Source organism: Balaenoptera physalus (assembly GCF_965194825.1).
Source record: "Balaenoptera physalus genome assembly, chromosome: 6".
Lineage (NCBI taxonomy): Eukaryota > Metazoa > Chordata > Mammalia > Artiodactyla > Balaenopteridae > Balaenoptera > Balaenoptera physalus.
The window spans coordinates 53,455,380-53,468,631 of record NC_138885.1 but is presented as its reverse complement, the minus strand read 5'-3'; the positions used below and the strand labels follow the sequence as shown (position 1 = coordinate 53,468,631).

The following is a 13,252-nucleotide window of genomic DNA, read 5'->3' as shown; positions in this document are numbered from 1 at the left end:
TATTTAATTAATTTTTTTGATTATGTAATAGTACATGCATAAGGCACACAATTCAAAAATCATGGAAAGGTCTGCAGTCTCCCTTCTACCATTATTTTTAGGCCTACAGTTCATCTCCCTAGATACTGCTAACGTTAACAAGTTCCTATGTATTCATTGATAGACATTCTATACACATACCTATACATTTTTTGAAATGGCAGCATACGTTGTTCTACATCTTGTTTGTTTATACTTTTCATTCAGTCATGTACTTTGGAGTAAGTTCCCTATCGATATATATCTATAGAGAGAATGTCTTTCTTTTTAACATCTGCTTTAAAATTTCATTATATGAACATTCTGTGTTTACTTAACCAATTTCCAACCGTTGGACATTTTAGATGTTTCTAATCCATTGTTATCACAAACAATGCTACAATGAATATCCTTTGCATATACATAATTCTGCACAAGTGCAAGTATATCCATGGGATAAATTCCTAGAAATGATCTTGTTAATTCTTAAGAGTATGTGCATTTGAAATTTTACTAAATCTTGCCAAGTCACCCTTCACAGTGGTTGCACCAGTTTACAATCTCACCAGCTACAATGACAGTGATTGTTTCACTATATCTCAAGCAACAGTGAGAATTAGAAAATGTTTGGCTTTATCAACCAATAAGAAAAAGAAAAGTAATTTGTCTTTCTTATATTTTATTAAAAGTTGAGCTTATTTCTGTGTTTCAGAAGCCAGTTGTATTTTCTTTTATAAACTGTTCACATTTTTGGTCCATTTGTCCTGTTGGACTTCTGTTCCATTAATCTCTCTGTTTATATGCCATTACAACTTTATTTTAATGATTGTACCTTTATAACATATTTAAAAAAAATTTTTTTTTGGCCGCACCACGCGTCATGTGGGATCTTAGTTCCCTGACCAGGGATCGAACCCGTGCCCCCTGCAGTGTAAGTGCAGAGTCTTAACCACTGGACCACCAGGGAAGTCCCTAACATATTTTAATTTTGATAGTCCTTCTTTGCTACATTTTCTTTGCAGAATTTTATTAGCTATTCTTATTTATTTTTCCATATGAACTTTTGAATCAGTTTGTCAATTCCCTCCAAAAAATCCTGCTGGTAGTTTTTTAATGGTCTTGCTTTAGATTTATAGATTTTTTTTTTAAGGGAAAATTCGTATCTTTATATTCCTGGTTGCTCTCTATTCAAGAACATGGTATGCTTTTCCATTTTCTACATTTTCTTTTGGGTCCCTCAGTAACTTGTTCACATAAATCTTACACATTTATTGTTAGGTTTATTCCCTAAGTATTTTCTCTTTTTTGCTGCTGTTGCAGTTGTAGAGAGGGTCTATTCTTCCATTATAGCTTTCACAGATTGTTGTTCTTATATTAATATCATTGATTTTATACCCAGATCTTATTGAATTCTCTTACTATTTATAATATTTTTGTTGACTCCCTTAGGTTTTCCAGGTAAAAAAAAATTTATATAATCTGCAAATAATTATAATATTACTTTCTCTAGAATAATATTAAATAGTGGTGATGATGGACATCTTTGTCATCCTAATTTTTAATGGATTGCTTTTAGTGTTTTCCCATTAAGTATGATGTATACTTAGTTGGATATACACACACACATATTTACAATATATATATAATGTATATTTAAATATATTTCTTTCATCATATTAAGGAAATATCTTTCTATTACTGTTTCATTGGGCTTAAAAAATTACAAACACATGTTGAATTTTATCAAATGCCTTTTTATTATCATGTAGATAATATGGTTTTTCACCTTAATGAGGCTAATTATATTAATAGATAAAAATTTTATAAATATATATTAATGAATATTTTACTATCAAACCATTCTTGTGTTCATGGAATAAGCTCCACTTGGTCATTTTGAATCACCAAGTTTTTTTTTATTGATTATAAAGGCGTCTCACTAGAATTCTGTAATATTAGATACAGTCCAGGAAAAAAATCCTATTTTCATACATGGTTTGCTTTAAATTCACACACACACATACACACACACACACACACGAAAAAAAGGCATACAAAATAATCAGCGACAGAAATGAAATAATGTGGAAACACCTTCTGAATAGCCCTGAAATACAGAGATGAAATAAACCAAGGGGTGGCTTTTTCTGGAAGACTGAGAAGGGTGTGCCACTGTATGAGGAGTGGTGTCGTCCATAGTCTCTTCCACCAAGAGGAATCAAATCACAATAGCTCTAGACCTAGAGCTTGCGCCTTCAGTATCTCTCCCAGCAGTATCTTTCATCCTCCTTATGACAAATGCTTTTAAAACATGGAGTGCTATAATTATTTTCTTATTAGTGTTCCTTTTGTTTTCTCTGATGCTTTTGTTTTTGCATGTTTTCTTCCACTGGTTATTATAGCCAACTGTAGAAGCACACTTGTTATAGTTAAAATAAGCAATAGTTAAAAGTGAGAAGACCTTTGAAATGTTGAGCTCTGTGCCACTCATTTGAAAGAGCACAGACAATTTAGAGAATGTCCAGATGAGAGCAACCAGAGTGGAGAAGGAGCCGTGTCAGACAAGGAACTGGGAAAACTGGAAAGATCGTTTCTGAGGAAGCAAAGACTCAAGGGAAGCTTATGGTGCCATCTTCAAGGAGTTTAGGGGCTGTCTTGTGGTGGAGGAATGATTTACTGGCAAGGAAATGTTATCTAGGGTCAGAGAGCTCTACCCCCTCCTGTGCTCTGTGACCTTGGGCAAGATAAACTCCTCTGAGGCTCAGTTTCTGCATCCCTCAAAAGGGAATAATACTGATTGTTCAGGCCGTCCTAGGGAATAGAGGTGACATAAGAAGCTGGTACATGGTAGGCACTTAATAATTGGTAGTTATTATTATTTATATTTATGTTTTTCCAGAGGAGAGAATGGAAAGCAAAGAATGAAAGTTCCAGAAATGCAGAGTCTGGCTACATATAACTGTGTTAATCAAAGTGAAGAAGATTGCATAGTACAATAGTATATCTCTGGTCCCTTAGTGTGTTAAAGTAAAGAAAAGAAGTGTATCTGCCATGAATATTTTAGAAGGATTTTGGGGAATTTGGTAGAAGTTGAACTAGATCATTTTTATTGTAAGGTCTTTACTGTAATTCCAGCTCTTCCCATCTACCTACAAAAGAAAATCTATCATGTCCCTCCCTTTTGAAAGAATATAGTGTACTCAGAGAAACAAATCCCAAAAGAAATGTAAAGAGAATGTAAAGGACTTCCCTGGTGGCCCAGTGGTTAAGAATCTGCCTGCCAGTGCAGGGGACATGGGCTTGAGCCCTGGTCCGGGAAGATTCACATGCTTCGGACCAACTAAGCCCGCGTGCCACAACTACTGAGCCTGCACTCTAGAGCTCGCGAGCCACAACTGTGGAGCCCACATGCCACAACTACTGAAGCCCGTATGCCTAGAGCCCATGCTCTGCAACGAGAAGCCACCGCAATAAGAAGCCCACGCACCACAAAGAAGAGTAGCCCCCGCTCGCCGCAACTAGAGAAAGTCCACGTGCAGCAACAAAGACCCAACGCAGCTAAAAATAAATAAATAAATTTATTTTAAAAAATTTGTAATCACTTACATAATTCCATGTTTAGGTCCTTTCAATAAGCAAAATGAACTAGAGATTTAAAAATGTAAGAGAGAGATGTTTTGGATAGTTTTGTTAGAAAATCTACATTGATGTGGAGAAAATGAAACTTTGCTTTCCTATATCTGAGTAAGAGTTATAATTTTGTGGCGGCATTTGTAGTTTATAACTTTTCGAAAGTTGACCCTTGAGTTTAGAATGCTATATACTAATTTTCCAGTTCAGATTTTCCAGGCATTTTGCACAGTGTTTGGTAGAGGGTAGTCAAGATAAAGAAAGATAAGCCTGCAAGAAAAATTGAGCTTCTTTCCTTCATTAATCAGTGGAGAATGTGTGTGAAAAAGCTGACCACCACAAAGGTTTGGGTAAACTCTGCCTTGTGACTTAGAACGCTCATTTGAATTTAATTAAAAGGTTAGATGTTTGCAAAACGCTTACTTTGCATTCACCGTTGAGTTTTTGGCATATTCTAAACCGTCAGTCAAGACAAAAGACTCTCATCAGGAAAAGGAAGGAGAGAGGGCTTCAGAGGGAGAGGGCTTGACCTGGGCCCACTTTACTGTCACGTCTCTGCCCCTTCTCACCAGCTATGTGGCATTGGGCACGTCCCTCGACCTTGCTGACTTTCAGTTTGCTCCTCTGTGAAACAAGGATGAGGGTACATCATCAGTCTGCAGTACTGGTGCTGTGTCTAGAAGGCTCTGTGCAGTGCCAGTCACACAGGATTGAGTGAATAGCAGCTGTTCTTGTCATCAAACCCCTGTCCCTGTGACCTGTGGGGTAGTGGGTCTCGCAACCTCTCTGTTGAACCTCACAGATCAACTCCCAGAAGTTGACATGAGCAGACTGGAGTTGAGAGAATTAAGCCTCTGGTGTTTGCTTTTTAAAAAACCATACTAGCCCTTCTGCAGCTATGGTTTCCTCCCCATTTTCTGAATTAGTTTCACCCTTGGGGATACACTCCCCAAACTTCCGTCTCTCTTTAATGAGCCAGAAAATGGATTCTCTCTGGGGGTTCAGTGGTGACCCCTTTGATGGCTCTGACTCATTTGCCTTAAAACAAATTAAAGTGCAAGGAATATACAAAAACTCATGAACTGCTGCTTTTTCTGGTTCATCACATATGTACTTGGTTTCCTTGGATTACCTTCTACTCACACATTTTTGGCTGTTCAGGTAATGGAGTTCTTATAAAACTGAGAGCGAGGCAAAGCAAAACAGCAGAAAATCCTTAGCAGAAAAGCTAAGCTTCCTAGAGCCCAGGCCGCTTCATGTTTAATGTAGTCTTGTTTTACAGCATAGATTTATAACCAGGATTCACAGAGGTACAATATATTATATTAATATACATCAAAGAAAAACCACTAAGCACCCCCTGTGTAGGTGGGAAAGAGTTACAGCTGCTGGCTGACTCTGGAGTGGTTTCCCACTTTTAACCATGACGGAGCAGGCACATGTATCTTTCCCATTGCAATTTTCTTCTGCCCTGACGACTGCAGTAGTGCCGAATGCAGCCCGTACACATCAGGAGGTCTTGCAATTGAGGAGAATCATTTCTTTTGATGGCTATGTGTTTTACTAGGCCTGCATTTTACAGGGATTAACATTCATGTGCTGGGTACCTTGCATAGGTTATCTCCTCTCATAGTCATAACAACCTTACAATATCAATGTTACTTATTACCACCTGCTTTAGAGGTGAGAAAACTGAGGCTCAGAGATGTGGAAGGGAAGCAGGGTTTAAATCCAGGACTGTCTGATTCCAAAGACCATGTCAGACCTTTCACAGACCTTTCATCATGTCTGTGTCCTACTTTCAGGGACCTGTCTATTGCCTATAAAAATCAGGTGAAATTTAATGGAATTCTGGCAATGAATTATTTTTGTTCTATAAATAAAATTTTGTACAGTAGCTATCTGGTTCAGACTTAAAATATATAGCGAGACAATCTGAAGGATGAGGCTTCTTTGCTCCCTTGTTCTCAGTGGGGAGGCAAAAGTCTTCCTTCATCTCCATTCTAATTATCCCAAACCTCTTATCTGTAGTGTCACAGTTCATAATAATTAACTGTCATGCCAGAGGCATTGTGACATGCTTGATGGCGTCATGGTGTGCTATGTACACAGAGTAATTAGCAATCATTAGTGGCGGAGACAGAAAGTTCCTGGTGGTTTCATTCAAACTTTCACTTGGTTAAGTTTATCTCTGTGATCTTTGTGTATAAACGTCATTTAGCAAATAAAGTGTTAGCTGAACTGTTTTATGAAGGATTGGGGTGGAAGTGGCGGGAAGAGAATGGCGTTTTCTTTTGTCCTTGTGTAGAAACTTCTAATAATTTGCATCGATGGTTCTTGATCATTAATTAGCATCATTAACTTTAAATATAGATAATGTTAAATATTCCTAAATCCAATTACAAACATAAAAAGTCAGGAGTCTGCCACAGGAGACCGGGACAGGGTGCTGAGAAATGGAAACTCAGAATTAGTAGTAAAAATTCTGACTTTGGCTGGGCTGCTCACCAGAAAGCCACTGAACCTTGTGTCAGTTTTTGATGCTTTGTGAAGTTTATACCTGCCATCATCCTCTGCAGCAAAGATGACTGAAATAACCTTGGCTTAGAGAAGCCAAAGAATGATACCAATAAATAAATTTTGTTAATGGAGAAAGGCAAGAACAAAGAGGTCAAGTTGTTGAGATATTTCTTAAGGAAAAAAGAAGAAAGGCAGTTAAAAGAACATCAAATCAGCTAAAAATAGGCCTGCATGCCTCAGCCAATCTATATGAACATATGGTTAAGTACAATAAAACTAATTTCCATATTCCAGGGAGTTGATATAAATAGCATACCTTTTTTACAAAAAGAAAAGAACTGTGGATGCTTTGCAAAATGCCTTGATAGCTACTTTTCCAGTCAGCCCCTCCCATGCTAGTGTCCTTATTAAAAAGTGCTCCTCAGCTTGGTGACAGACAAAAGACATTACTGATCACACTGCCCAACCCCAAAGCCTGAGAAGGGAGAGAGAAATTGGGTTGCTCTCTTCTGTGTGGAAGCTAGCTTGGCTGGGTGTGAAGTCAGATGATGTACAGGCACCTTCGGGAGACTGAGTCCGAAAGCTGGGACCTCCAGGGAGGAATGTTTCCATGGCAGTAAATTACCTTCCAGGTGTGAATGGGTCACTGCTAACCTACAGCCAGGGACGGAAGGTCCAAGCTCACCTCCTGCTCCTTTCCACCAGCGCCCAATCCCTTTTACTCCCATATAGAATTAGGTTTTAATTCAACAGGGCCTGACAAATCCCCAGGTGATTTTTACACAGAAGCCTAAAAGGATCAAAGACAGGAGGAACTCAGGTTGGAGGAAGTTAAAGGAACAAGGGGAGGTTGAGAGCCTTTGCTCTGTTGGGGCACCTCTGTGGAAGGCGCTGCGTGGAAGGAGGGGTCTTGCTGTCTGCAGGACAGAGGGCAGGTGGGCAGCCTACCTGCAGGAGGATGCCCCCCTTTCAATGCGGAGAGCTGGACTTGCATTTCACTTGCCATAGCGCGTGCCAGGGCCAGGGCCAGTGCCGGCGCTCTGGAGGCTGAGTGCAGCTGCCCCACTGCACCCTGGCTTTATATGGGCTGGGGGCGGGGTCCCTTAAGGGCTTTGCTGAGCAGCAACAGGGCTTGTCATCTAGCTTTTCTGGGAACCTACATTTTGGGGGCAAGTTTTCTCTTACAAGAAAACTTTCTTCATATTCCCTTCATCTGAGAAGTCAAGGTAGCCAGCTAAGGGGACTCTTTCTTTCAAAGGAGGAAGGGGAAAGGATCAAGCTCAGTGGAATTCTTTTTCTCTCCAACTATTTATCCATCAAGTTTGTATGGTGCGCCTACAATGTGACAGGTTTTGTCATATACTCGCATGACAACGAGGGCAAGACAAGATCTTTGCTTCAAGACAGCAGTTGTTTTTCTGGGGAGGCAATTATAAAACAAAGTGTGATGCCTTTGTCTTAGTCTTTGCAATTTTAAGCATCTATACTAAGAAAGTAAAATTGGGGATGTGCACAGAGATTTCTGCAAGGGATGGTAATCATATATTTCTCTCTCTCTTTTATTTTCTTTTCAGTATTGATTGGAATCCACATAAACACCCCCAAATAGAGAGGGATAGTTAAATAAATTAAGATATAGCCATGAGAGTACTATGTACACATTACAAATTGTGTTTTTGAATAATATTTAATGATGTGAAAAATATTCATGATAAGACAATGAAAAAGCAGGCTATAAACCAAGAGATGCCTGCTTTGTTAAAGAGAAAAAGTACAAATGTAAGCTTAGGCATTATTGTATCTCCAGTGCTATCAAAGTTCAGCAAAAGGCAGGTGCTTAGAAATGTCTCTTTGTTCTTCAACACAATTAAAAACTTCCACTCTTCAAAAGACATTGTTAAGGAAATGAAGACCAGCCCCAAACTGGGAGAAAATATTGGTAGAACATATTTCTGACAAGTACTGGCATCTAGAATATATAAAGAACTCTTACAACTCAATACAAAGAGAACAACCCAATTTAAAAATGGGAAAAAGATTTAAACAGAAACTCCACAAATAGAGATATTGACAACGTGTAAGCACATAAAAAGTTGCTCAACATCATTAACTATTAGGGAAATGCAAATTAAACCACAATGAGCTACACCACATATGTATTAACATTAGAATGGCTCAACTAAAAAAATTGGAAAATACAACATACTGGTGAAGATGCAGAGCAACTAGAACTCTCATACATGGCTGATGGGAATGCAAATTGGTAAAGCCACTTTGGAAGTCTGGTATTTCATATGAAGTTAAACATATACTTACTACATGACTAACAATCTAATTCCTAGGAATTTTCCTAAGAGAAATGAAAACATATGTACACATAAAAACCTGTGTGCAGGGCTTCCCTGGTGGCGCAGTGGTTGAGAATCTGCCTGCCAATGCAGGGGACACGGGTTCGAGCCCTGGTCTGGGAAGATCCCACATGCCGCGGAGCAACTAGGCCCGTGAGCCACAATTACTGAGCCTGCGCGTCTGGAGCCTGTGCTCCGCAGCAAGAGAGGCCGCGATAATGAGAGGCCCGCGCACCGCGATGAAGAGTGGCCCCCACTTGCCACAACTGGAGAAAGCCCTCGCACAGAAACGAAGACCCAACACAGCCAAAAATAAATAAATAAACCAAAAGTTTAAAAAAAAACAAAAAAACCCAAAATCCTGTGTGCAAATGTTTATAACAGCTCTATTCTATAATTGCCCAGAGTTAGAAACAACCCCAAAGTCCATCAACTGTAAAATGCATAAACGGTGGTATATCCATAGAATAGAATACTACTCAGCAATAAAAAGAAATGAACAGATATTTGCAACAACATGGGTGAATCTCAGAAGCATTGTGCTAAATGAAAGGAGACTAAAAAAGCCACTTAGACAAGTCTATTTATATGACATTCTTGAAAAGTCAAAATTACAGAACAGAAATCAGACCAGTGACTGCCAGAGGAGGGGGTGAGGAGAGAGGTTTCATCATAAAGAAGCAGGAGGGGACTTTTGGGGGTTGATAGAAATGTTCTGTATCTTGATTGTAGTGGTGGTTACATTCATCATGCATCATACGTACATCACACGACAATGGTGAATTTTACTGCATGCAAATTATACCTCAGTAAATAAAAATATCTATTTGTTAAATAAATGAATGAGAAGACTCCAAAATGTTGAGTGGTTGTCTGTAGGTGAGAGTATTACCTGTTGATTTTTACTATCTTTTCTCAGTTTTTCTGTATTGTTTTTAAAATCAGTAAAAGCCAATACAATTTTTTTGGGGGGAAAAAGTATGCTATAGCATTGACCAAGGTAGGTACATGTTATGGGAGCAAAGAGAAGGGATCATCCATGTCACAGGCAAATATTTTGTGAGTGGCCTTCCCTGCAGTGCCCTGGACTAGGAGCCGGGTTTCAGAGGTAACACAACCCCTTCCTTGTTTTCAGAGAATCTCACAGTCTCATGGGGGATGTAGAAGGTGAGGTGAGAAGAAGGCTAAGAGGATTGCTTTGATGATTGACAAGGGTGAGAGCGGCAAGGTTCAGTAGAAATTTCTGTATCTGCTCTGACCAAAAGGGTAGCCACAAGCCACATGTGATGCGAGCACATGAAATGTGGCTGATGCAACTGAGGAACTGAATTTTTAATTTTAATTAAAATAATTTAAATATAAATAGCTACATGTGGCTTGCGGCTACTGTTTAGAATGGCTGTAGCATAAAAGCTAGACGTGTGACTGTCGCCCAGATCTCACTGATTACCCTCTGCTTCTACAGGTTGCAGATGGCAAGGAGGACATCAAAGGGCAACCACCTCTTAGGAAGAGTCTGTACTGAGGACAGCCCAAGTGATGGAGCTAGAACATAATGCATATGACCAAGCGAGGAAGACTTCTTCTGAGCACATGCTGCTTTACTGAACCATGATGTCATATCAAATAACTTTCCTTTTCACCTCATTCATATGCAAAGCCTTCAAGAGTAGACACATGTTGTGAACCTCCATAGGGGGAGTTAGTAGGCAACATTTTCAGAGTTGTTTTCATTATGAAACCTTTGTTCGCACGGCTCTGAATAACAACTCTTAGAGGTCGTGCTCTTGAAGCCCAAGTAGGAAAACTCTGATCTAAGGTGACGGGAGTGATGGTGTTCAGGGGGTGGTGGTGAAAGAGAAATAACCGAGGAAACAGAAGAATTGATTAGAATCCACAGGGCATCCTCGATTCTCCTCCCAACCCTACACGTTGAACATGAGCCTCATGGAGTAATAGGTAGTAGGCTAACTTTTGTTGCTCCTTTTACCCCACCATGGAAAATATGTATAAGTTAATAACATGACTATAAATGAGGATATATAAAAGACAGCATGACTTCTAATGAGACAAACAACTGTTTTACTGTAGAAACATCTGTAGAGGAGGGGGAGAAGGAAAAATGAGGCCACAATGGTTTTCCTCCTGGGTGGCCCCTTCTAGCACGTTCCTCCCCACTCTGCCACCATCTGCTTCCACAGGAATAGGAGGCCCAGAGTCCCAATCCTGACTCCCTTGGTGCACGTGTACCCCACGGGGTAGCCCTCTCGGGGGGTGGGGCTTCCTTGCTCTGTCTTATATTAGTCACTGAAAGTCCAGCCCTGTTTTGCACACAGTGAGGTGAGTCGGATTATTTACTTTGGGGATATACTAGAGCCTCCATTAGGATGAAAGTCTCATCCAAGGAAAGCAATATGTTATTACCCTTTAAATGGGCTTGTAAACCTCATCTTAAGAGAGGCATTAGTCTAGTTAACTGCAGGGAGAGAGTAGTTCATGCTAGGACCAAAGTATTTGGGATTATGCTTCGTAACGCTAAAAGCCTAGTAAAATGGCTTCTCAGGATGCTGAGGTTGCCAGAGAGCCTTCTGTCTTTTTGAAATGAAAGGACAATATAACACTAAAGACATTAATAATATTTTAAGATTATACAACACCTTCATCGTATAGTACTTTCTTCTTTTAATTTGTGTGTGGGGAGCCATTATTTTATCTTCTTCAAGCACTTGCAGCTTTGTAGTCTGTATCTCATGTTTGTATTTTACTTCTTCTTCTTTTAATATTAGTTACATACTGCATCTAATCCCCAGGCATGATTAGCAAGAAAGCTAACCAGGAGGCTGGTGACTTTCACGTGAGAGGGTGTTTTAGAGGGAAGGCCCCTGCAAGAGGCCCTGTCCCCTGTTTTGAAAGATGTCTCTGGGCTTCCAGTGCCTGCCTGGGCTCACCAGCTTCCTTTGTCTGTTTTTTGTTTTTTTTTAAATATTTATTTATTTATTTATTTATTTATGGCTGCGTTGGGTCTTCGTTTCTGTGCTAGGGCTTTCTCTTCTTGTGGCAAGCGGGGGCCACTCTTCATCGCGGTGCGCAGGCCTCTCACTATCGCGGCCTCTCTTGTTGCGGAGCACAGGCTCCAGACGCGCAGGCTCAGTAGTTGTGGCTCACGGGCCTAGTTGCTCCGCGGCATGTGGGATCTTCCCAGACCAGGGCTCGAACCCATGTCCCCTGCATTGGCAGGCAGACTCTCAACCACTGCGCCACCAGGGAAGCCCCCCTTTGTCTGTTTTTAAGAAGTAGCATGCCTTCCTCTCCCCTCTCTCTCCAAAACACTGGGCTTTTCCTCTCCTCCAGGCACATTTTTAATTCCTGGTATTCTTTAGCAGTAAACTTGCTCTGTTGTCTCTCTCTACTTGTCAGATCCGAAACAAAGAATCCATGAATAATTGAGATGTATGTAGGGATCTTTCTTCTGAATTGTCACACAGACACACACCTTTGCAGATGGGGGATTTCCCCAGCAACAAACCAAGTCTTGGCTCTGTGTGCAGGATGGCATAGAGGCATAGATCTGAAGTGAGTCGACCTTGATAATGAGGTAAACAGTGAAGAGTATACTTTCTCTTGCCTTGGGCCTTGACGTTTTAGTGGTAGGTGTTAGAGCAAAGAGGCAGATAGTCTTCAGTAGAAGACGATAATAGTGACTTGTTGGGGTTTCCCTGGTGGCGCAGTGGTTGAGAGTCTGCCTGTCAGTGCAGGGGACACGGGTTCGGGCTCTGGTCTGGGAGGATCCCACATGCCGTGGAGCAAGTGGGCCCGTGAGCCACAATTGCTGAGCCTGCGCGTCTGGAGCCTGTGCTCCGCAACAAGAGAGGCCGCGATAGTGAGAGGCCCGCGCACCGCGATGAAGAGTGGCCCCCCGCTTGCCGCAACTGGGGAAAGCCCTCACACAGAAACGAAGACCCAACACGGCCATAAATAAATAAATAAATAAATAAATAAACCCAAAGTTAAAAAAAAAAAATCTGCGGAAATATGGAATAATTTTTTTAAAAATAGTGACTTGTTTATAGAAGCACACTTGAGTAGATAAGTGAAAACACCTATTTCTGCAACCCCCAAACTTCCCCAACTCCAAAAAGGTAAAAATGTAGTTAGCCCATTTTATAGGTGGGAAAAGGCCATAAAAAGAGATACAGAGAGGCAAATTAGTTGTTAAATATTATTAAATGGCAGAGAAATGATTGGAAGCTGCTACTGATCCACTGGTGGCCTAATCTTTATTATTGTCCAGGTGCTTGACATGACCATCAAGCATCTGAAAAGTCCTACTGGGAATGTGTATCACACACTGGGGTAAGCAAACAGCCCAAGAGCAGCATTACTCTCTGAGCAGCAGATGCTAGTCATAGGTTATACATCACAGGGATGAGTGGTCCTTCCATGTGTTAGAGAGTTCCAGGTACCAAAGATTCTGAAAGAAGTTCTAACTGTGGCCAGACTGGCCATGGGAAAGAGATGCCTTGTGGGGTTGCCAGCCACCAGGCTTTTGTGGGCCAGTGTTTGACTGTATCTGCTCTGCTGATGGCATCCCTCCCCTCCTGCCCAAGGCCCTCCCTGCCTTTCCTGTTAGAGGGAAAACTAGAGCTGGAAATTCATAGACATTGTTGTAATTTTTTTCTTTAGTCTGGATTAGTTTTAGTGCTTTGTTTTCTCTTTTGATTTCATTTAGTATTTTC

At 40.6% G+C, this 13,252-nt stretch overlaps 1 protein-coding gene across 1 annotated transcript in view; it reads right to left on the bottom strand.

Moving 5' to 3' along the window:
- DAPL1 (death associated protein like 1) overlaps nucleotides 1-12,396 on the bottom strand; it is a 28,545-nt gene extending 16,149 nt beyond the window's left edge. The window contains exon 1 of the mRNA XM_082465233.1: nucleotides 7,117-12,396. Within this exon, the coding sequence (XP_082321359.1) occupies nucleotides 7,117-7,174 (58 nt within the window). The 5' untranslated portion in view covers nucleotides 7,175-12,396. The remainder of the gene's footprint in view (nucleotides 1-7,116) is intronic.
- Nucleotides 12,397-13,252: the final 856 nt, after the last annotated feature.